The sequence below is a fragment of the Ammospiza nelsoni genome, chromosome 6 (assembly GCF_027579445.1).
Source record: "Ammospiza nelsoni isolate bAmmNel1 chromosome 6, bAmmNel1.pri, whole genome shotgun sequence".
NCBI lineage: Eukaryota > Metazoa > Chordata > Aves > Passeriformes > Passerellidae > Ammospiza > Ammospiza nelsoni.
The window spans coordinates 29,859,071-29,884,207 of record NC_080638.1 but is presented as its reverse complement, the minus strand read 5'-3'; the positions used below and the strand labels follow the sequence as shown (position 1 = coordinate 29,884,207).

Genomic DNA, 25,137 nt, shown 5'->3' with positions numbered 1-25,137 from the left:
GTCCTGAAAGGGTGGGTTCCACAAAATCACAGAGACAGCAGAGGCAGAGAAGGGGCAAAGCAACAGTGAATGAAGAACTGCTTCTGGCCAGATAGAGCAAAGCTGAATTTTACCAGAAAAAAAAAAAAAAAAAAAAGCTGGCATATAGCATAAAAACAAGGTAGGGAAAACAAGTTTCCATGAACAACTATTGATTAATCAAGAGCCAGTACAGGGCTCTAAAGCCCCTTTAAATCTGTCTTTAAGAGCAAGCAGCAAACATAAAAGCCAAAGCCCTCACAAATGTTGCTATTATAAGCCTCCTGACCCCATTAACTCGGTGCTGTAGCAGTTAAGGCAGGGCATCAGCCACAAAGGGCTCCATGGCTATGAAAAGAGCTAGTAAAGATGGTTTAATCAAAATAATTTTATTTAAAATTTGGATATTAGGAAGGTTTAAAGCTTTTATTTTAGCAACCAGTGTTATCAAAGTTAACAAAGAAAAGAAAAAGCAAATTGACAGGAAATTTTTAAAATCTGAATGTAGGGAGGTTGCTTTATTCATTTGCCTAATAAACCAAATTCCTCCATTTATTCTCCTCTTCAGGCAAAAGATTGTAAGGAATTTTTAAAAATGTTGGCTACCTAAAAATGTCAACTTGGATAGATTTTCTTTATCTTTGTTATGATAATCACAAAATGAACAAATTCAAAACGTGTTTCTCCTTTGCACAGTAGGGTATGGAAGACATTCCCACATGCATCCTGTCACAGACACAGCATTTAAAGAGTACTCAGGAGCTTTTTACAGTCTCTTCTCTTTCTTTTCCCCTGAAGTTGCATGAAGCATCTAGACAAATATCCCAAAGGAGTGAATGATGCTGCAGCTACCAAAAGCTCCATTCCATGGAGAAGGTGTCCAAAGAAGCATGACCCAGGATCATCAGGGCTTGCTGAGCACTCTGGGGTCAGTGGTAAGGATGTTCATCTTCAGTGTTGATAAAAAAATTACTCTCCCCTTACTCTTTTCTTTTTCTGAGTAGCAGCTCTGCATCTTCCATTTATAGATCTCTTGAACCAGTTGTCTCTTCCTCTAGATCTTTCTGTGGAAGCAGATCTAGCTTAAATCTACCCCAGCCAAACCCAACACAATATGATAATGCTCTTCTGATGGGAGCCCATGAACTCAGCCCAACTAAAAAATATCTTAAATCTCATTAAAACAGTATAGGTATCAAAGTCTTTGAGGTGGTATGAACCTTCATTAATACCAGGGCACATTCTGAGCCCAGGGCAACTTCTGCTTCCCCATTAGTCCCATGACAGAGCCACCATAAAAGATGAGAGAACAGCTGTAATGAGAACATTAGGAGTGCTCCTGCTGCATTCTTCTGGCCTAGCAGTAGAAACAGAGGATCATATTTCTTCCTTCCCCACTGTGTTTTTTTTTTCCAGTGCAAGCCAGAGAAGTGTCAGTTCCTTTCTTAGTTAAGCTTTCAGCTTTAAAACTGGACTGACCTGTTTGCCTTCCTTTATGCTGTAGGAATTTCTAGTATCATGGGAGGAGGAAATCTAACCCACCTAGTTCTGATTCAAGCCCTTTCAGAGCAGGAAAAAAGCTAAAAGCATTTCTGTAGCTGAGGCCCTGGTAAAGGTCCATTCTATGTTTTGAAAAAAAAAAATTCTTGTAACTTTATTCTTTTATACTGTAACATAACTTCTGGAAGTAGGTTTTCTTGAGGTGGTAAGTAGCAGGTAGTCATAACTCATGAATTGTCTTTACAGGAGTGAATGGAGTTACTCCAGAGTAGATGTCATACCCATGAGTAGAGAGCAGCTTCTAATAACACATAGTTGAAGGAGGAAGAATATGCAGAAATAAAAGGAAATGGCATATCAGGGTGCTGTGTAGGAGCTTGACTACTTGGGACAGGGAGGGAGATGGGATTGTGGGTATTGGGCAGTAGAGAGGTAATTAGGAGATGTACTTCAGAGACAAGCTTCCTTTATGGACCCAGGGCAGCCACTATGTCCTGTGCAGGGGTAAGCAGAGACCCTCTGCATGGCACTGAGTGATCTTCTGGCAGCTTAGAAATGCATTTCTATTGTCACAGAACACCTGTGTATCAACACCTTCATTGCTTATTCAAGTAATTTGATTGCTCATCAAATCCTCCTTGAACAGTGTGGTGCAGGCAAGGGAAGACATGATGTTAAAATTCTTTTGCTGCTTAATTTCCTTCAGTGGCTCCTTCCCTGAAGAGCTTCTAATAAGACTGACCTTTATTAGCTAATTAGGCTCATTGAAATGGCACAATTGCATTTAGGTTTTTTCCTTCTGTGGATACTCCAGATTAGGTTCTCATCATTAGGCAAGTTGGAAGGGGACTTGTAACCCTGTGTGGAAGTCAACCGTCCACCTCACCTACCTGCCACAGCTACTGAAATTGGCCAGGAAGCTGTGCCACATGTTGCCAAATAATGGGTTTCACTACACTGTGATAGTGTTAACTTAATTCTGTACCTATTTTTAGTGAATTGCATGCTTATGTATATGCAAAATAGTTGTTATATGGCTGAGATCAACCCAGATTTTACAAACAAATCCAGCATTTACAGTGTGGTACAGAAAAATCACCCTGTTACAAGATCAGTCTAGTCCATCAGGCTGTGTTCTACTGTCCTACTTGAACAATGAAGTTCTGAAGGTTTAGGAAATACTGGAGTCCCTTCAAGTTGTTCTCAGTCCAGCTGCCCTTGGGCAGGCCCCAAGTGGGTCATGGTAGGCACTGCTTCCAATCTTTGATAGCTCTTCCAGAAGATTCCTTCCTGATTTCATCCCTCTTTTCCCATATCCAGATATGGAAATGGCACACACAGCAGGGTGGCATGGAGTACTTGCCAGCTGGAGAAGCAGTATAATCATGAGATGGTACTTGATTCCTTCATCACCCTCTTCCTATCCAGGACCATCAATGGAATAACTACTGTACCATACTTTACCACTTTACAGGGAGCAAGAAAATAACAGCATCTATCAGATGAAAGCAGTTCCACATATATCTGCCAGTTTTAGAAAACAGTTCTTACAGGATTTCCCCATGCTGAGAAAAAAAGGAAAAAATGGTAGAGTTTCCTTTTCTTCATCACTGCTAGTCTTCTGATGCTGCTGTTGTTGGCTTCTCAAAGACTTGTTGATTTCCTGAGGGTCTAAGCATGAACCAATTTTATAATCCAACCTTGGCACCTCTTGCTGTTGAGAAGTTTGAGCTGTGCTGTAGACACTGTCACAGGACCCCAAGACTGAGCTCCCCGTAAGGATGAATGGGAAATTCTCTTGTGCTCTAGACTCAGAATTGGGGAGCACTTCAGCCATGCACCCAAGCACTTTAAGCTTGCATTTAACTTTGGAGCATTGTACTTCCCTTGCCTTGCACACTTGGGTACCTTTTGTTCTTTGCGAGGACAGCTTATAACAATCAACTGCAATAGGAAAGTTTTCCAATAGCAAAGCCATTAAAAAGAGGAAATTACAGCAGTGTAAGAAAAACTTAGTAAATAGCTTGTGCTTAATAGTGACATACTCATTAGGTCATCTTAAAGGAATTAGTTCTCCAAGGTCTCAGTTTTTCCTCTTTATGCAAAAGCAAACTGTGTTTCATTAAGACTTTACATGTGTAGGAATTCAATACTGCTCAATCCCTTATATTATCTTGTGTGCTGTGGGCTAGACATGGTGTTGCTTCATCAACCTACCTTCCCCTGTGCTGATCTTGAGCTGCAGGACTGGCAGCATCCTCTTGGAAGGTCCAACACCAGTTTGCAGCTAGTCCATTCTGCCCACATGTGGCTCCAGAATATCTTCCCTGCTCTCACCTTTTTAGGGGGTTTGATGTACTTGAGTAGTGTTTGCCTGCTAACAGTAAGTCAGATTCATATTTACATGCATTTGGGTAGCAGAGAAATGAATAAATATAGCTCCCAATCTGCTTTCTCTAGGACATTTGCACTGTTAATGTCTTTCCCTCCCTGCTGTGTCTGCTCCTCACCTCTGGAGCAGCATGGCAAGTGGGGTAAGGAGAGAACATCTGAACCTCATGTCAGTTAATGACTGAGGAGTGAGGCAGGTGGCAGGAAATCCAGGGTGTTACGGTGATGTGACTTACAGCACGGTTGAATTATTGTGAGTAACCCTGGTAATGTGCAGTTAGTGCAGCAAAGTTACTTAGATTCTCTTAAATTTCTCTATTAGACTGATTGCTGTAATTTGCTGGGGACTAGATGTACTTATGGAAGCTTTCCCAGCAGTTTCCTTGCTTAGCAGCTCTACTTTTTGGAAAGGCAACAGAAAGCTGTGTGCTCAAGGAGAGAGCTGAAAGCATCTTAAGGCTGACAATAAATGCAGGCCTTTTCACAACACAATCCAATAACTGTAGAAAGCACAAAGATTTTCAAAAAACCCTGTCAGAGTTCTCTCCCCATGAGGTGGGGGAACTACAGCACCTGCCAGAGCCAGTGGCTAATGCAAGTTCCTGGCAGGGCTGAGCAGTTTAAGAACATTTTACTTGCTGCTGGCTAAACCAGGGAATCATTTCACATTTGCAAATGTCCCCTGGGAATAGAGGGATAGATTAAGGCACAGACACAGTACCATTTTGAGCACATTCCCATACTGGGAGTAAACTTACCTGAATTAAACCAGATTGGAGGCATCCTGCTGGCTCTGCCTAACACAGCCAGGAGAGCTGGGCACTGTCACACACAGACATCCTGATGTGCACACCTTCAGGACCAGCAACTGCTTCAGCTCCATCACAGGGATTCCTAGGGGTGTGGCACCAGTTCATTCCTGACCGGTGTGATACCACCTGGGAACCCTTGGAAATGTTTATAACATAGGTTCTTTTTATCCTCTTTTCTGAGTTGTTATAAAATTCCTTTATATAAGCATTTGAACTGTGATATGCACTTTTAATTTACTGGCCTTCTTTATACTTATCAGAAAAGTGGAAGACATTCTCTTATTTAATGTATGACCCGAAAGATATTCCCATTTTGCCAAGAAACTTTATGGAAATGGTGCTTCCTAAAAATACAGGGACAATGGCAAAGACTGTCTTTATAATTTATACACTATGCTCATTTTAACTCACACTAAGCACTGCATCAAAAGAATTCATTTGCCCAAAAAAAAATATTAGCTATCAGTTTGTTTTCATGTTCTCTTCGTGACCTTTTACTGTGGCTATAATAGAAGTTTGTTATGATCTAGAGTTTAAATTATTACCCATTCCACATCTCCTCTTGCTGCTGCTTATTTGTGTTGCCAAAATCTTAGACCTCTTTCCTGAATATCATCCATCAGTGAACCTTCTTAGTAAAAATACCAGAAGGCAGTTGGAGATGCCATTCACCAGAATTCAGGGGTGCAATACATATTTTTATTACCAGGGACTGCCCTGTTTACACTGAGTTTTCTTGAACATTGTTGGCAATGATGGTCATGGCTGATTTCTTAAATGTAAGTTAGGTCACCCACAGTGCCATCCCATTGGCTTTGTTGCTTCAGTAGAGCTCCCTGTAGGAGCAAGGGATGACCCCCCCCATGAAACTATGCTCTATCAGTGAGTTTCTCCTGTATGGAAAATTTTCTGCATGTGTCTTCTGAGATGCACAACTACCAGATTATTGCTAAATATTGCCTGGGTAAGGAGGAGGTGAAGCAAAGAATCAGGCTAAGGGACACTCGTAAGGAGAACTGACAGGACTTGTGTTGGGGTTTGTACTGCTCATGTTGTTACTGCAGTGACTCCCACTTCAATGTGTGTAGATGTTGGAGGTGATAGCCTTTATCTTGCTCCCTTCATCAGTGCTCCTTCACAAAATCTGTTTGCACCAAGCCCCAAAAATAAATATAGCTGGTGACTGTGGGTTGACAGCAGAGATTTTGTTTCTCTTTGTAGACAGAACAAGAGGTTCACATGGCTCTATCTGAACATACAACCTGGGACACAATGCAAATTGAGCTCTGAAGAGATCTTGAACTTCACACTAGCATCTCTCTTTCATAATTTCTGTTTTACTCTCACGCCTTTTATATAATTATTTCTTTGCGTTTTCATCTGGTTTATTTTGTATGAGTGCTGCTGGTTTTGTTGTGGTCTGAAATATCTGGAAATTAGTATTTCAGCTTAGTATATTTGCTATCTTTTGTATTTACAACCCTTCTGGATCCATTCTGAAAATTGTATTTCAAGGGTATGTGTTGAAAGGGTTGTGGAGAGTTAATACCAGAGATTCTGCATCATATGATAGCAGTCTTTGTCCACTGTTTAGATAAAAGCTGTAGAAAGCCCAGGGATTTGTTTTGAAAATTGTGAGCAGCCATTTCCAAGACATATAGTCTTTAAGGGTTTGACCTGCCTGAAATTTTTTTGAAACTCATTTGCAGTCTGAACTGGTTTTGAGGTCAAACTATAAATAAGTCACCCAATAGTTCAGTAAAGTGTTGAAAAATCACTTCAGCAATTTGAGGTAAAATATGGAGCTTTGAGCTAATAAAACCTATGATGTCTTTGGGTTTTGTCACTGGAGTAACAATGTAAACTCTCTGTACAAGCAGGTCTGGGCTACTTTGGGGGTCAATATCTTGGTCTTGGATTCTGTTTTCACCGAGAGGAAAACCTGAAATTCTCCATCCGGAGATGTCGCATCAGCATCAGCGTGTGGTTTCCAAGGTCTGATGTTGTTTAAACAGGATGATTTAGTTTTTGCTCCCTACTTGCAGTATCTGGCTACAGCACCAGCTGCACTTTTCTTCATGTAAGAAAATGACTTGGCTCCCAGGGCAGAGGGTGCAGGTGGCAGCTGGCTGCTGGACAGCAGCACCATGGGCCCATTCTTTTGCTGCAGGATGGCTGGGCCACCGCAGTCCTTTTTCACAACACCTCAAGGAGCAATGCTAGCCCTGGACTGACCATGCAGCAACTCAGTGCCAGTGGGATGGAGCTGCCTGCCAACGTCTTGGCTGAGGAAGTAAAAGTTCTCCTTGTTCTTTGCCATCTTTTCCACCCTAGAAAGGAAATCTGGCCCTTAAGTCAAGGATGTTTGATGTGCCAGTGGTGGCAGCAGAACTGAAAGCTGGACAGGACTCTTGGGATAGAGCAGATAAACTGTTTCTTGTCAGACACATAAAGAGATACTATAATCCCTTCTTCATCCTGTGTTCCACCACCAGCTGGGATAACACAGAACCAAACCAAAGAACAAAACCAAAACAACCCAAAATCAGCTGTAAATAATTTTAGTTAGGGCACTAATGCTTAATAAAAGTGTAATGCAGAACAAATTGTCTTTAGGTCACCTATTAGAAGAGGACACAAAGTGAGCCTCAAAAGTGTCCCCTGAACTGGAAAAGGATGGCTGGACCTTTTTTTCCCTCCATACACTGCTTAGCCCTGCAGCTCTAAACAGCAGATATCTTCTCCCAGCTGTCTGGAAGCAGGCTTTGCCCTCTTTCCAACACTGGCAATAGCAGTGACAGCTCTTAAATGTCATGAACAAATTCAGCAGGGGAATACAGGGAAGCAGTTGTAGGGCAGCATGTGCCTGCTCTGCCTGTCTCTGCCCTATTATTTCATCCTGTGTGTTGCCTTGCACTCAGATCAAATGCTTCTAATATCTGCAGCAAATTGCTTCAGAGTGGACCCCACCAGCTTTATCCCTCTGGCCAGCACTTCAGCTTTATGGGGCTCTCCCATGGTGGTTTTGTTATTCAGATAATTCTCTGAAGAGAGCCATCACTTTGCAAATTCACCTGTCTCCCCTCTCTTCTTTTTGCACTGTGTGTTTGTGTGTGCGCGTATATATATATAATATATATATGTATTTATGAATGCACACACACATAGACATATGCATATATGTATATTTGCCTTCTTTAAATATGCATATATACCCTCACTGAAGGTAGCAGCAGAAGTTTGCCAGTGTTACAGCTGGAGCTTCCTGTAGGCCAGTAAGTTCTGTTGAGGAAGAATCACAAGACTCACTGGCTGAGGATGATGTTTATAACACACTGATTTGAGAAAGGGTAAAAAAAACCAAACAACAAACACCCACAACATTTTTCTAATCTTCACCCATCAGGAGTAATGTACTTTGGTGAAATGATGGGGGAAGCTGGAATGCTAAGGGATACTAAAGAACACTAAATTCACAAATAAATATTTAAAAAAGGATGGTGAAATATCAATATATCATTCTTCTCAGGAGAAAAACAAATCTTTACAGCAATGGGCAGAAGTGGGGAGAGGGAAGGAGGAGAAAAAAATGCATTTGTGTTCTGTAAAATTTTGAGCCTTTAAAGAAGGACAATATTTCCTTTTGTGATGGGTGGGACGTTTGCAGATAACTACCTCAGTGCTTAGTCAATTGTGCTGAAAGTCCTGTCTATTATTTAGATCTTGGGTTGTATATGCATTTTTTGGTCTCTGCTTTAATGCCCAAAGGGAAATGCCAGACTCTGGATGATCAGTTTGCCAAATGGCATTATCTCACTCCACAGTCATGGCTGTAGGGATGTGTTTTTAGTAAATGAAGAACAGATTTTCTACTCTTCATAAATCCCTTCTGTTCTAGTGCCTTGGCCAAAGGTATTTAAGTTAAGGTGATGCAGATAATTTGTCTATCCCAGATTTACAGGATAGATTTAAGCAAAAAGTGTCATGAGCATGTTTTATCCAGTAGTGTACAAATTATTTTGAAATACAAAGCCGTAAAAGATTTGTTGACTATAAATTTGATTTTTAAATAGGTTTTTTCCCAGTTAGCATGTGTGTGTGCAGAGTGGCACTTTGATCTTTTTTGTTCTTGGGCTGGTGTTGTTCACCTGAACTCCAAACATAAATGTGTTGGCTCTTTTTTGTCATGTAATCTTTATATTTGCTCATAGTTATGGAAAATAGGTTTTGAGCACATACATACTTACTCAGAGTTTTCCACTCACTGCAGATGGAGATGTGTTATGTGCTCATTTTAAGTTCTCTTTGGCAAGACAAATGTCAGCCAAACACTAAAGATGATGGACAATCAGATAGTAAAGTGTTTTTGCATTAAAGAGCTTCTGTCAAGCCACTTTATTACTCTGTCACCCGTACACAACATGCCTCACAGCTGAAGGGTGTGATCTGCTTGCTCTCCTTAGAATTAGTACAATTTCCACTACATGTTTTAGATCCATAACCAATCAATCCTAACCATCAGTACCTCACTTTGTGAGACCTACCTATGCTTTGTGACAGACATGCTACTTTTACCAAAAGAATTGGTCTTTCTTCCAGATCACCATGCATGCTTTTCTATGTATGCACTCCAAAACTGCAGATGGCTGACTTTGATAATGTTGGCACAGAGGGTTGTGACCTGCCAAAGAATTTCCCTTCTGTGGTGTCAATACTGCAAAAAAATTCAACTCCTAAAATTTTTTTATTTTAAATAAAACCTCAAGATGACAGTAACATTTTTTTTCATGAGTGTACGGTCTACTTTTTCATTCCCAAATGCAACTACACATCCCTCTTTGAATATATTTTTGTGTCATCTGAACACATGTTTCTTGAGTAATTTGTTTTGGATCTTTAAACTTAACTGTATCTGATGAAGGCATATGACAAGATAACTGCCAAATTTCCATTACTTGCTATTTTCTGAGTTACTAAGTATAAAATTACAGGCAGGAGGAAGGTGAACTTGGAGGACCCTGGGTGCGTTTGGAGAGATCAAGGAATTAAAACCTGGCATGGTGTCAAAGAAGATGAAAACACCTTCAGGCCTCCAGAAAGGAGAAGGATGTGGGAGGTGAGTGACTATTTTGAAACAGGGCGGCAGTGCTGACTGTTCTGGGAGAGACCACAGAGGACCAGCAGGATTTGACAGCAAACCAGGCAAAACTGCAATGGACAGTGTTCTGCCTCAACAAGTGCTTGTACCAAGAAGCAAATAGAGATGTTTCTTCACAAATTCAGACTAATCCAAGCTTCCCTTTCTGAGCCTTTGCTAGTCACACACAAAGACCACGTCCAGTACTTCCTAGCACCACACAATGCCCGTGGGAAACACTTCTGGTTTGCTTCCCTCATTCAGTTCAACTTAAATAATTCGTGTAGTGAATGTATGGCTGGAGCCCTGTATTGCTGAGTGTTATGTTGCCAGACCAGGTGCAGGAAGAGGGTTGTGTTCTGCAAGAACTTGGTGGATGAGGAGTAATATTTCCCTGCATATTTGATTTTCCTTTTGCACAGTAGCACAGGATTAGCAGACAGGAGCCCTGGGATGTTTTCAGCTCTGACCACAAATACCCAGTGCATGCCTCAGTTCTACAGACAGCTGCAGGTAGCAGTCAGGTAATTTGAGGCTCTTAGTGAGTATACAGTAAGGAGATACACTTCCTGCTGCAGCCCTCTAGCTTTCCTACAAGAGGATGTCTTGCAGAGAGAGGGGTGAATATCTGATAGTATCCCTTCATGAGAAGGGAGTGGCAGTGAGAACTGTGATCTGTAGAGTGAGAGTTGTGGCTATTAATTACCACAGCAGGTGAGATGATAATCTTGTAGCCTTATTACACCTTGTAGCCTTATTGGTGTCCTCTTATCCAGTCTGTCTTCCTATAGCTGCCAGTGGTATTTCTTCAGCTTGGTTCAAGTAAGTACACTGTGCAATGTGACTGAGACAGTGCAATTACTTCCATTACTGGTGTACACGCATAATTAAATCCAGAGAGCTAATTTGCTGCTTTGCAAGCTTTTTATTACCCAAGGGGAAAAGTGGGATTCCCAGACAAAGTTCACTTGCAAAGTAGAGGCTGAGTGATGCAGAAAACTCAATTTTAGTGCTGCAGTGCTTAGCTCTTAGGTGCCCTGATGCCCAGTGAAATGAAAAGCCTGGCTAAGTGGATCTTTAGGTGCCTAATTAGAGCTACAAAAGCTACCATGCAGTCAGAGACTCTCTAATATGGTCAGCAACAAATGCCAAGAAAGGAGCAGGAGCCACATATATAATTTTGAATTATGTGGGTTCTTCCCTTCATTCATGCTCATGCCAAGCATTGATTACCTAGGCAGCTGGCCCAGCTATTACCCATCATATTCACTGGTTAAGTGAAATCCTCCTGCAAAAAAGTCCTTACCAGGATTTGCTGGTACATTCAGGAGTGACAGAACCACACCACAGCCCGCTCTTTGGAAATCCTTTGCTCCTCTTTCTTTCCCCACCTTCCTTATTGTAGCAGTGGTAGTTTATACCACCCCACCACCCTCTTATTGCAGCTCTCTGCTAGCTCTGGGTGGAAATTCCCATGAGATCCCAGTTAGCAGATACAGCTGCTAAAAGAGGAATGCCTTATCTGTGAATCCCTGTAGAACTAAAATATTGAATTTCTCAGTGCTGTCAGGACTTGAGTATGTTTGGGCAGGCCCAGAAGCAGAAATTAAAGCAAGCAGAGAGCTTTTCTGATGGGATCTTAGGTGTCATGGGGATACAGCCAGTGCCAAAGTCAGGCAGAAGATGACAAAGGGACTCTGAGGACCTGCATTTTGAATGAAGGAAAAAATCTCTGTAGATTTAGACTGCATAACTATGCAGGATGGAAGGCAATGGGGATGCAGCCCATTATACTGTATTAATTGTCTGAGCAAAGTGAAGACTATAATTCCCCTCAGTCCTCTTCTGTCTGTCAGGCTTCTTGTTTGAAAGTTGAAGACTGTTTAATCTAGATATGCATGTGACAAAATTCTCCAAGATGCTATGTGGATAGCATTCCTTCCCTGGATGTCAGAGCACTGACTGATGGAAATGAACAGGACTTCCCATCATGACCCTCCATGACTCTGGGTCAAGATACAAGATAAGCACTACAAGTAGTTAAAATAAATGTGCTGCAGATTGGTTCAATTTCAGAGAAACTTAGCTGCTTTCCTTTATTCCTGTGTCTTTCAATGTAATTACATTATTGAACTGGGAGCATTTCTGGCACCAAAAGTCTGTAAAGGCTTATATAAAGATGGAGTAATAAAGTCTAGATTCCTGCAGGAGATAACTGGAATATAGTGCTGTATTGGGAACAGTGCAGTGGTGGGAAAAGCAATCAATGGTCCTTGGAGGACGGCGGGAAAAAAAAGCATCTGTGAAAGACTCATTTTTGTGATACATTTGGAGGACCACCAGTTGGCTAAGGTTAAAAATTGAGATTTTAGTAAAATTTTATGAAAGTAGGACTAAAGCAGATGAAATACCTGTTAGTTCCCATTAGAGACATCCATGAGCAGGGCTGGTGGTCAGTGATTTGTACAAGGTCAGTGATTTGTACAAGGCTTGACTTTGCTGTCATGGAGGAAAAACTTATTCTGCTAGTTTATCTGGCAAAGATACAAAGATGGGCAGAGCAGGATGAGCAGCCAAGGGAGGTCAGGGTAGTTTGTTTGGTCTTGGTGTCCCTCTGCCTGGGAAGTCACTGGAGTGGCACCCTCCAGCTGCTGTGAGCCTTGAGGATCTCCCCCATGTGGATCTGTGTTGCCCTGGGAAAAGACCTGACTTGACCTTTTTCTAAGGCTTTGGTACTTCTTACTACTTGTTGTCCAGCTGAGCTGTTTCACACCCCAGATTTTTGGAGAGGCATTGCTTCTGTTAATCAGGTCCTGCCTAGGTACTGATGTTTGAAACCTAAGAACAGAAGGGCCCACCTTCACATTTAAGACAAAATATTTCTCTATTGCATTTCCTAACAGGGACAAGGAAGCCAGCAATGGTGGGAACTGATCCAGCATGTTTCACTGCCCACACTGACAGCAGTGCAGTAATAGACTGATACTAGCAGGGATCAGCAACCCTCTTTGACACAAATGAGTGCATGGTTTCCATTTCAGTCCTTAAAGATGAGCTGTCTGTGAGTGAGGATTTTCACCTTGTCATTCCTGGGCTTGGTACCATACACATTAGTATTGAGGATCTGCTGTTCTTCCATGTTGCTTTTCTTGTAGTTACAATGTGTCAGAGGTCGCTGTGCCCAAGTGGCTCTTCCTAGTTGGAAACTAAGAAAGCTAGGACTGTAGCCCTCTGGCATACTAAGAATAACGATAATTATGTTTTTTTCTAATGGATTGCTCATAATTCTCAGCATGGCATTTTCATTCTGGCATATATTATCCTCATCTGAAAGTGGCTTGGTTGGTGAAGCACAGAGACCATAATCTATGTATCTTAGATGAGGCTGGTGCAGAGAACACATCACAGGTGTTGCTCAGTGCTGTGCTCCTTTGCTATCAAACTCTAGAATAGGGGCCCTGTATTTACCAGAAGTGGGAAGTAATGGCTGAGGATTATCAGAGCAGGCAGAAGGAATGTAAGTAGCTCAGGAAAAGCCTGGAGGCTGAGAAAAGATGGAAAACTGAAAGTCCTGAAAGCTTTTGATTAAAATCTTTTACCTGAAAGATTACTAGAGTTTAACACTTTTCCATGGATTAAGCCAAAATAAATGCCCAAAAGCAGCACAGAAACAAACCCAAAATTTTGGGTTTGCTTTCTGAAGTTAATATAATAATTACTATATCTTTCCATCTACAGCAGTCAATAGTTAGAATTTTTTTTCATAAACATTGTTATAACTCTGCATATTAAAGAAATTTTATTGAAAAATCTGAAGCATAAAGAAATGGAAAATACTGTGTGCTATGTATTTGGCTTCAGGTACAGTATCTGCTTTAATTAATAATGATGTATCTCTGCAGATCAAGAATAAAAATACCATCCCCACTATTAATCCTTACATTAAATTTTCAAATCATCAATATTAACTAAATATAGCTACAGTAAAATAGAGAAGAAGCATTTGTTTGTTTTTACAGGACATTATTCTGTGTGTTACGTCAAAGATTTCCTTTCAAATTCACCTCATTTGAAAGGTAGAGTTTCTCCTGACTGTGCAAGTTAGCAGAGAAAGTGTCTGTATTTTATCAAATTCAGCTGCACCTTTCTTGCTGAAGGATGATTAAAAGCCAATGGATCTATTTTTGTGAGTCATTGCAGTCCATTCTGTTGCTGTTCAGTTGAAGGAAGCTATTTTTGTAATTTTACTATTTTGTAGCAAATGTACCAATTTAGTTAGTAGTGAAAAAGTTCCAGACATCTGTGATGAAGGTTGATAAATCCAGAAGAAATCTGTTCCTCTGCTAAAGGGAGTGAACTGGCCTGTGAGACACTTGCACAGAGTTCTGAACTAGTATTGCAAAAATCAAAAGCTCTGCTTTGAAGCAACAGAAGGACAAAGACTGTCTTTTGCATATGCTGAGGAATTTGCATGTAAGTTATTTTGTTTTGCATTAATCAACCTGTCATATTTATTATGAGACAGGTCTTGAGATGAGTCTCAAAATATAAGTCTGAGGGTTTTAGCAAGTTCAAAGAAAAAACCCAGGGCCACACTGAAAAATGTCTGAGAATATCCCTTCTGGCTGCTTGAGGGATGTGAAATTTTTTATTTATTAAAAATTATAGGAAATCTGCCTCTCCTCAAATTTAACTATGTTGACCATTAGAGCAAAACCTAATCAACATCCTCATGGCTGTTATTCTGTCTCCCTTGTAGGCTGAACAACCATGCCCCTTCCCAAAAGAAGGACACCAGTTACATCACAGTTTTCAAGCTCAAGAGCAAGCAGCTTGTTAACATTATACTTATCAAATAAGAAACCTTCCTTCTAGAGTTGTTAAAAGACTGGAGAACAGAGATGAAAATGTGTGGATGGGTTCATCATTTGAGATGATGTGATCTACAGTGCTTCAGAGGTCCCAGTGACTGAAAATAGCTGTGCCCTCCAATTCTCTCTTCATCCAGTAGGTTAGAGTCATACCAGGACTTCCACAGGTAAGGGAATACAGCTTGGAAGATTGTCCCAATGATGGTGATAACTGGGCCCTGCTGAGATGGTGGCCTTGCTCTCAGATGGGCTCGCTCAGGGCGCAGAGGAGGGGTGGCAGCCTGGGGCACACCAGCAGCACTCGATGGCAGTGTTACACAAGTTCAAACAGCTTCTTTTAGGTTTAGGAATAAAGGCAAAATGCATGCCATGCCTGTGACTGGAAAATGTATGGGATTTGGAGGGGGCATCTTTAAATCCTATTGGGATGTACTTGACCAGATTCCCTTCATTTCCTTCTCCTATCCTTTCTCTATTCTTTGGAGCTACTTTCTTTTCTCTCAGTTCTAATTTTTTTATAGTGTGTATTGAGGTGTTTCCTGTGCCTCTTCTGAGCTGGCCAGGTACTGAAAAGGTCACAGATAAACAGCAAAGATTTGCTAATGCAAAAGCAATATATAAAACCCAAGAATCATAAACCCAGCAAAAAACAATGTCTTTTCCTCCTTCCAGTTCTTTATCTTTAGGTAGAAATAACCAGGAGGGGCAGAGTGCCTTGACATTAGCCCAGTAAATGGGCATTTAACATTAAGGATGATAGAACCAAATATACTGCAGGGAAAAAATTGAATTTGTGTGGCTGACAGTTTACTCCTGTTATGGATTTTGCCTGTCACCTCTAGTAGCTCAGGGTAGTGATTCCAGGTATGACACTAACACAGAGCAGTGTACATGTAATCCCAGTACTGACATGTGTACCAGCCCTGTCCCTCCAGAGATGTGTGGAATATTCCTCTGGCAGGAAGATGGTAAGGCAGTAAAAACTGCTGAATAGGTATTGATGTGGCTTTGTTCCACCTGCTTGGATCCTGAGCTGGGATTTTTCCTCTGCTTTTCATCTCATTTATCAGTATAATACCTGAGTCACCCTTTCATACAGCAAATATAATTACAGTGCAGTTACACTCTGTGACTCTGTTTCATGATACCTATAATTACTGTTCATTCAAGTAGCTAGGAGGTTAGTTAATTCAGTGGACATATTACTTATCAGTCTGCTTTCTGAGTTACTGTCTCACATTTTAATTGCACTTGTACTTTTTGTACATACATCTGAGGGTTCACCATGTGACAGTCATTTGTATGAGGTTTAACTTCTGGTTGAATTCAGCCTGTTTACAGCTACATGGGGGTTTTTTGTCTGGCAGTAGTAGGTCAGGTCAAAAAAAAAATTAGATCAACATCCAAACTTGTAAGGCACACTTATCAGTCCTACATGAAATCCACGCACTGCTGAAACATGAGTGGTATGAAGAATTTAAGAAGGGCAGTGGAGTTGATTCTTAGTTTTATGACCCTCCTTGTTTTATGTGCACTGCTGTTGAGGTGATCCAGAGGTACCTACATTCAAATGATTAGCAAGGATCATGACATATGGCAAATCCTTGGAACTGGGAGAAAAGCCATGAAGAAGCATTGCTGTTCCTATTCCTGCCCATTTCATACAGCCCAGGTATTCTTCTGAGTATTCTTTTGCTGGGTTCAGCAGGTCTTGACTTCCACTCATGGAATATAGCTTTGCATTTGAAGTGGAGAGATTCGTTTGATGATTATTTTTTTTTTTAATTGAAAAAGGTTTACCCACTTCAGTAGCTTATGAGATCATTCACCCTTCAAAGGCTTCCCAGGCTGGACTCTTGCAGCCATTTGATGTTAGAAGGTGGCAGGAGGCAGCTAGCTTCCTGCATCCTTCCTTCCCCTGTTCTCCTGACTTTGTTCTTTATCCTCAGATAAAGTTGCTGACAGAACCAACAGCAGCATCTCAGACAGCAGAGATGATCTGCAATACATTGATGAAAAGCTTCCTCAGCCAGCCTGGAGCCACTGCAGTATGGCCGTACCAATGAGCCTCTTCCTTTATGCTTTTCCTCTGCTTCACTACCTCCCCCAGGCCAGGACTTCCTCCCAAAGGACTGTGTACCTCGCTCCCCCTCCCTTGCTGCTGTGTTTTTTCTCCCCTTAGCCTCTGCTCCTCTTTTATTCCCTCAGCTCCCTGAGCCGGGTGTCCAGCACAGATCAGAGGGAAGGGGTGGCTGTGCACTTCTCCTGAACAGCTGTCATGGAAGCCATTAGAAGTTGGTTGCATCTATTCTGTTTCAGACCCCCCAATTCCTTTTCTCTTGGTTGCCTGTAAATTTTTCAGGCAAAGTATTTTTCTCCTGGGGAATTAGATTTCAAGCCCAGAGACAAACTGACTCTGCACAATGTAGGAAATTGTCAATTGGTTTTTATTTTGTTGCATCTGTGACTGCAGGATTTTCAGAGGATCAGTCTTGGAGCACAGAGGCACTCACATCTTTTTAAAAGCATTGGGAACTCATTCCCTAAATCTTTCAGGGCTCCAGGACCCTGTCTGAAACTTTGGGATGGCAGGTGCTGTGAAAGGACCGGGGAATCATGAACCACTCCTGCTTGTCATGCCTAGAGGTTTGGTCTTATGTCTTGACTTTCTACTTCATGAGTACCAGCTGCTTTCTGGGAGGTTGCCCTGGGGGGAAGGGAGGAGGAAGGGGCCAGTGATGGGAGCTGTGCCTTAGCTAGTTTGTAAATTATCTTTGTACATGCATGAGAATTAAGATAAATATATCTCTTATAAAAAGAAGCTGTTTGTGTGCTTTTGCTGTTTATATGTATCTAGAAGGAAATTGCAGGCTACTTCCTGCCAAGTATATCCCCAGAAATATTTTTTGAAACTGTCATCCATAGGCATTGAAGGCTGTTTAATCTACTCCCACTTTCTTTCTCTCTCCAAGCCTCCATCTTTCACTCTCTGGCCCAGTTTTTTAGCAAAAGGAGTTTGGCTGTTTATTGCAGTGTAAAGATTTAGTATATTCCTATACTGGTCCCATTTTGTGTCACCACTAGTCCACTTGACTTAGGGATCTCTGACATTGTATGACAGGTGGATTTTTGTAATGGCTATGCTTATTCTATAGCCATCATCATGAATAAGGTCAGAACTTTATTCATGATTTGCATTCAAAAGATATGGGGAAGCACAGAAAGAAACCTAGCGAGGAATATGTAAGGAAATTGAGTCAGTACCAATCCCTTACATCCATATGCTGCAGCTTGTAGAGCCTCTGTTCATTAAAGTAAAGGTGGTACCTTGGAAAGCAAGCACAGCCCTCTTCAATAAGCTCCAATTAGTCAGTTATACCCCATAAAATCACAACTTAGAGCATATTAATTGTATTTTAATGTAATGAAAACACAAAGTGTGATTCTAAACTGGAAGCAAGCATAGATCAATTAATTGCAAAGGTAGTATATGGAAACAGAGCACCTGGCCTGCAATGTTGGTATTGTGATATGTTACCAGGAAATCTCAACAGAAAAAGAAATATTAGAAGTAGAGCTTTTTATGATGTCACACATTGTGCATTGTGACTTCAGTTTAAGAAAATAATGAAAGGGAGCTCTATGCACACTCTTCCTTGCACATTTCCATCTCTTATTTGTGATAGATACTCCAACATCTATTGTTTTTTTTTCTATTTGTCTGTGATTCAGTGCTTCAGTTGTTACTGTTAGTAACTTGGATTTCTGGAGACCACAGAATCCCCAAACACAGAGCAAGAACTGCTGTGCTTTATGCTGTCTATGACATATAAATTGTGCAGTGCACAGTTAAAAGCACAATCCAGCTGTACTTTGGAATCATGGGGACTTTTCTGTGGAATAAAATGGATATACCAAGTCAGTCTGAATGAGATGACAACTACTTAGAGAAGAGAGAGGCATAGACATTCCTACTTCTAATTGTGCTATTTTTAATATTTCATCAAAATTAATTTCTTATTCCATCTGAATTAATTTTTCCATCTTTTGTTAATTCTTTATTAAATTGCAATTAATATATTGGCAACTTCTGAATTTCTAGGTGAAGCTAATCGCTGTGAATCTTGGATTGATAATTGGTTACAATGCACAGAGGCAAAAAACTTAATGGTCTTTCTGAGGAACTGATTAATTTTCTCCCAAGAGTAGATATATAATATTATGTTATGAAGGGCTTTAGCTATTAAAACCAAGTTAAAAGAAAATACAGGACTGTTTAAATTATCAGCTTTTAACAGAGATGGCCAAAATCACTGGGGTTCCACACAGCACCAAGCTCACCTTGCATAAGTTGGACATTTAAACAGTTGCTCAGCACATTCCCCATACAAAACTCTATCACCAGGCTAAGGGGATTTTGGTCAAAGACACTTACCTACCTTTTTCTCTACAGTTCCAGTTTTGGAGAGATGTTATCTTCAGTATTGTTGTTATTCAATATTGTGCCTGTTAGAGCAGTTTTTAGGACTATTGTTAAGTATTTATGAGTGCTTGCATCATGGTTTTTGCAAGCCTCGAATAGGACAAGAGAGTAGCCAGAGTACCTACATGTATCAGGGACTGTATCAGCATTGCAGGGACTGGGTTTGGAGAGGTGTGGCACTAGGTGTACCTGCTGTGAGGTACACCAAGGCACTGTGAGCACAATGAGACCCTGCATCTCTGACCAGTAGCAAAAGCTCAGAGCAAAGACTTTTCCCTGGAGCAGGGAGGTTTACATCTTTGCACAAATCAAAATTAGTAGTTATCAGCCATAACAATTGTCTGTACTTGTGTCATCCTTTCTTGAATGAAAATCAAACAAACACACTTCTCAAGCCACTTCTCTGGTGCATGCATTTTGAGTAAATTAACAAACTTCTGTTTCTTGTTGGGGTTAATGAGCCTTTCATTTGGGCAAGGTGGTATGTATCAGGACAGTCATCAGCTTGTATTTCCTCACCCAGCTTGTATTTCCAAGCCCATGCTTCTTCAGCTGAATGCCACTGTGGGATCTCACCTGCTGCTTTGCTGCTGCATTGCATTTGGGCCAATAAGTCTGTTCTCTCCTTGGACCAGAGCTAGATTAAGATGCTCCTTTTTAAATTAGAGTGTCTTGTAATATTCCTAGTTGCCTATCTTTTTATTTCTTCCTCTGTTTTAAAGTGCATTCTTGCACTTCAAGAAGATGGAGATATATTCCGGATGAATGATGTCTGTAAGATAAGAATACAGCCATTTCTCATCCATAGTTTACTATGACAATGTACTGTTGACACATCTTCTTCAGCAAGCAGAAAAGCAATTTTAGTTTCTTTCAGTTCAACGTTTTGCAAAATATCAAAGCAGCATTGAATCAGAGCAAGAGTAAGGCTGATGGCAGACTCTCAGCCTGCCTTCTGCATGGGTATATGGTGAGACAGATTTTGCAAGCTCCGGTAAGAACTGGAACGTTAGGAAATGATTCTCTGAACTTTTAGTTCTACTGCTCTCCCTGAGAACCTATTTTTTGATATGTTTTCCAAGACTGATCAGAACAGAATGCATGTGTTTTCCAGTTTTTATCTTCTCTAGAAGAGTGGTAAGAAAGACAGAGACATAATCTCTGATACCTGCTATGTTTAATCAATCCCCAAATAAATTCAAAGAAAAGATAACTGGTCTGTCCCAAGAAGTAATAAAGCATGTTAGAAAATGAAATTTTTTTCTAATGGTTTTATATTTACCCTTTTTGGATGGGATTCAGGGGCCCTGAGGGGATAAGAGGAATAGGGTTTTCTTCTCCCCAGCTACTTGAAGTACTAAAGAAATAATCCCACCCATTGTGAAAGAAAAGCACAAAAAAGTTCATTTGAAAATTTATTTCTTCACAAATCTAGCACAGTATGAGACACTGAAGTTTTATTCTAAGATATGCGTCTCTGTGACATTACAAATTAGAATGCTCAACTTACCATAGCAAGGAGAGAAAACTTATTTTCCTGTTGATATAGGAAGAAGGGAAATAGTTTCAGAAATAGTTAATGGCAGCTTTTCTGGGAGCAGTTGCATTTATTTGTTCTCAAAATGGTTAGTGGGGAGATGAAAGTGTGTTTCTGCCATTAGCAATGATTTAACCCCCTTCTCTTCAGACACAAGGAGTCTCATGCTGATTTACAGTATTCAGGCTACAGAGATTTGGTTCCAGAAGTGGAGGGCTCATACCAACAGCCAAAAACTTGCATGTTGCTTCTTGGCAGGTGGAGCTGCTGATATTCTCCATTAGGTCAGGCAATGTGGGGAGTTTGCTAGTCTCTGCAAGGTAAGTGCAATTTTGGCCACTGTCCCAGGGCTGTGGCATCTCTGGAGGAGCTGCAGCACAGCAAGGAGGGGATGTGGTTCTGCTTCTCTTCGCTTTGAAGTCCCTTTTTCTTGTGGCCCCATCTTAGCTGCACCCAGGCTTCTCCCTATATCTGGTAGAGAAAACTCCCTCTGGGGCTGGGAAGCCAGGGATTGGGAACCAGAAAGAAAATCACATTCTGAAAATTTTTTTTTTAATATTAACTAGCAGAAAACACAGCCACTGCCCCTGGGAGGGCAAAGAATACAACTGCCACTGGAAAAATACCTCATCTTCTCCCAGCATGCAGCCCTCAGATCTGGCTACCCATCAAAATATATCCACAAAACATAGAATGCCTTCAAAACGAGTAATAAGAACAATTTGGAGAATGACAAGATTTCCCTATGAAAATACATAGAGGAGGTGAATTCTGTGTATTTCACTGAGAGGATGAGTTACAGTGTATATGGTCTGCAAGATGCCAAATAATAGAGAGGAATTTCCTGTGAGTCCTGTGGAAGCTTCCTGAGTGCAGTAATAGGAGAGGTTTCTGAAACAACAGGGAGGACAACAAATGAGAAAATAAGAGAGAAGAGGATACTTTTATCTATACCATAAGTAACCTGTCTTCAGGAGGTTTGTGAGTTCAATCCCAGCCATCACTAACAAAGCTCCAGTTGCTTTCCTTGAGGCATTTAACTGCATGACCACAACTGATGTTGTGACCTGTAAGATTGTATCATGATACATCCTCTTTGAAAACCCTGAAAATGATTAAACAGTGTGTTGTGTCATTTGAAGATTGCTTAAAAATTTTCCCTTCTTTTGCTATTCAGAGGAAGCCCTCAGTTTGAGAGGCTTCAGATACAAATTCCACTTAATTGTGACAACATATAGGAGGTTTGGGGTTTTGCTAATTATCTATTTCTAGCTTTTTGGGAGTACTTTAGTGAGCAACTCTCTGCTACATGAGATGAAGATCAGTTTGGCAGATGCTGCCTATGGTCCTCCTCAACTTTCTACAGAGGATGACTGATGCTCTGCAAGGGAGGACCTTCATCTCTAGCACTTTGACATCTTGAGATAAATATAGAATATATTACCTTGCTTCTATCATTAAAAGAAGAATATGCTGTTAAGGATTTAGTTTATGCTCTGGAAGGAGAAATGCTTTCGCTTTATCTCTCTATGTTCTGGTCTTGCCCATGCTGTATTATTTATACCCAGAGCTTCAAAAACTTCACAGACTGAGTTACCACAATTGTCATAGGACCCGGATATGGTATCCATCTATCCAGCTTGAGGCAGAAAAGGCAGCTATGCAAACTAAATTTGAGCTTGTATGTAAGGGAAAAATGGAGAGCCTGTGCAATGACAGGCTGTAAGCTGTAGGGAGTGAGAACTGTGTGTGTTTGTTAAAAAGGCTTGCTAATAACAGTGCCTACTCCCAGCCAGTCACAGATTCACAACTAGTGGAGTTTACAAATGCTCTAGGTCTGGTCGAGGTAAAGGAGAGCTTGCACCATCCTAATACTGCAATATTACAGTTTATTGACACAATAACAAAGAGGGTTCTGGACTGCTGAATGCACTAACTAGAGGGCATTAATAAATAGAGTAAAAGCACTACCTAGACTGTCCTAATACATAAATATATATGTCTATATATATATAGTAAATTCTCTAACTAGAGTGTGTTAATATATATAGTAAAAGCACTACCTAAAGGGTCCCAATATATAAAGTAGATTCAATAACTAGAGGGTATTAGTAAGTATAGCAAATGTGCTAATTCCAGGGTACTGATATATACTGTCAATGCACTAACTACAGGAAATTCATATATACAGTGTCTGTCAAGAGGCCCCAGAAGCACAGCTCTGTGCACCAGGATCTCTTTCAACGGCCATGGAGCAGCAATTGTTTGAGCCGCTGCAGCAGGTGAACGTGCTCTGCAGAGCCTTGGTGTGGGCATCCGGACTGCTGGCCAGGTGCTGGAAGAGGTTGGGCGGTTGAGCCACCCGGAAGTCGGAGGGCAAACTGATCTCCTCAGGAATCTCTTGTTGCCCATTGCGGAGTGGTTGTTTTGTGTCCAGAGAGCAGAGGAGGTACTTCAGGATATCCATCAGTCGCTGCCGGAAATCCCTCCTGCGCCACCGAGACAGGGAGTAGAGTGCTCAGCAGGTGCATCACCACGGTATTCAGGGCATAGCTGGAAAAATCTCCACCCATCAGAATGCTGTTGGAGGAGCTGCAGGAACTTGCGGTGCCAGCTGGAGGGCCTGTCTGGAAATGTGCTGGAAGAATTTTGCCTCTGCCACGGCATGAGTCTCAAGCCATGTTGTGCTTGGAATGCCTACTTCTGCAGGCTGGCTGCTCACAAAGATATCTGAGTCTCCTTGCTGCACTCCAAAGATCACCTCAGCCGCAAAGATTTCCTTGTCTTTCTTCAGGAGAAATTTGCAGGAACGGCTGCAGGGCTGAAACACTAAATGCCAGTGGGGAGACTGAGGTAAAAGCATCCAGGCTATTCTCATGAATCGATAGAACCAGTGGACAGTTTTCTTCGCATCTAGATAGGAGCCAGTGCAGAGGGTGTGCAGGAGGCTGGGGTCCTGTTTCCTTCTCAGCTCCTCCTCAGGGTGGTGGAGGAAACACAACATGTCCTCCCCCAGCCTCTCCCTCGTGCAGGTGCACAGCAGCTCCACACGGACACGGAACTTCCTCTGGAGCATCCCCGCAGTGTCCAGCTCCAGGTGGAAGGCATGTCCTGGAGGGGGACTCAGGGGTACAAACATGCAGTACACAACATCTTGTGTACAGGAACTCCAGCCTTCAAAGCCGCTGCCCACTTTGATGGCTTGTTGTGGCACCGGGTAGAAGCTGTTGGACAAGCCTTGTCCAAAGATGCGTATGAGTTTGTCCATCAGGTCTGTAATCACGGAGCAGCCTCTGTCCAGATCCAGAACAGGCAACTCTATGTCCACCTCTGAAAGGCTTCCAAGGTTCCTCTTGATGCTGTGGCGGTCATCGTCTTCATTTGCATCGCTTTTGTCCTCTCCATTTCCGGCAGCATTGACGTCCTCCACTTCCTCATCATTGTTTACGTCTTCCTTTGCATCATCATAGCCTTCTTTTGCTTCACGTCCAAGGCTGTTTTCTGCCTTTGCATCAACGTTGTTTCCTTCTTCCTTTCCATCCTTATTCTCCTCTTCCACATTTGCATCATTGCTTCCTACGTCTTCCTTTGCTGCTACGTTGTGTCCTTCTTCCTCCACCGAGTTGCTGCTGGACCTCTCCTTGTGGCCACTCTTGTCTGGATCACATCTAATTTTCTTGTGTCCAAAGTGCAGTGCCAAGAGAAGGAGGAGAATTCCAGTCAGAGCCAAGGACTGCCACACAAGCGGAGCTCCCCAGGCCCCACGGCTCTGCTCCAGCTTCATCTGCTCCAGCTCCAGAGTGAACTCAGTCATCTGCTGCTTCAGATACTCGGCACGCTGCTGCATGCGCTCCAGCGTGGCCTCATCCAGCCCATCGCCGGCCTGCTGCGGGTACTGGAGGAGGGCTTGCGCAAGCAAGAAAAGGAGCTGAATGGCCAGCATGGCCTTAAGGAGGTGAGCAGGGGTTGAGTGGGGATGGGAGGGAGGTGCTGATAAGGGAAGTGGGGACAGGAGCCCCAGGGATCTGATGGCTGGAAAGCGGGGCCCAGGCAGCTGACAGGCTGTGAGGCCTGTGCCGCTGCCCCAGCCGCTGCACCGTGCCCTGCCAAAGACACTCCCGTGAGGGACCGGCCTCTGGATGCACGGTGAGAAGCGGCTGCTCGGGGTACTTGCGTTTCTGCTGTGGGCCTCGTTCCACGTTCAGCACAGCCTCCTGTGTGCGTGCACGCTCGCCGCTCGCTGAGGCTGTACTGGGGCAGCGCTCCCTGCCGCTTGGGTTGATAGCTGCCCCCATTGTGACACTGGCGCTGTGATGTCACAGATGCCACAGGGCATCCCGGCCAGGCCAGCCCTGCCCTCCATCTCGACCTCAGCTCTGGGACTCCTA

At 42.1% G+C, this 25,137-nt stretch overlaps 1 protein-coding gene across 1 annotated transcript; it reads right to left on the bottom strand.

Annotated features, from left to right (window-relative positions):
- Positions 1-22,946: 22,946 nt before the first annotated feature.
- On the bottom strand, positions 22,947-24,692 carry LOC132074859 (inositol 1,4,5-trisphosphate receptor-interacting protein-like 1). The gene is made up of 3 exons (XM_059474897.1): positions 24,529-24,692; positions 23,356-24,417; positions 22,947-23,238 (listed from the first exon to the last, which is right to left on the bottom strand). The coding sequence occupies exons 1-3, from the start codon at positions 24,690-24,692 to the stop codon at positions 22,947-22,949; spliced, it is 1,518 nt and encodes a 505-aa protein (XP_059330880.1).
- Positions 24,693-25,137: the final 445 nt, after the last annotated feature.

Excerpts from the sequence above, each read along its gene's own strand:
- LOC132074859 (XM_059474897.1), bottom strand. The coding sequence starts at position 24,692 with ATGCTGGCCATTCAGCTCCTTTTCTTGCTTGCGCAAGCCCTCCTCCAG. Across the intron at positions 24,418-24,528 it reads CTGGAGCTGGAGCAGATGAA|ATGTGATCCAGACAAGAGTG; the intron begins GCTGGAGCAGAG and ends CAAGAAAATTAG. Across the intron at positions 23,239-23,355 it reads CAGGCCCTCCAGCTGGCACC|GAGGGATTTCCGGCAGCGAC; the intron begins GCAAGTTCCTGC and ends TCGGTGGCGCAG.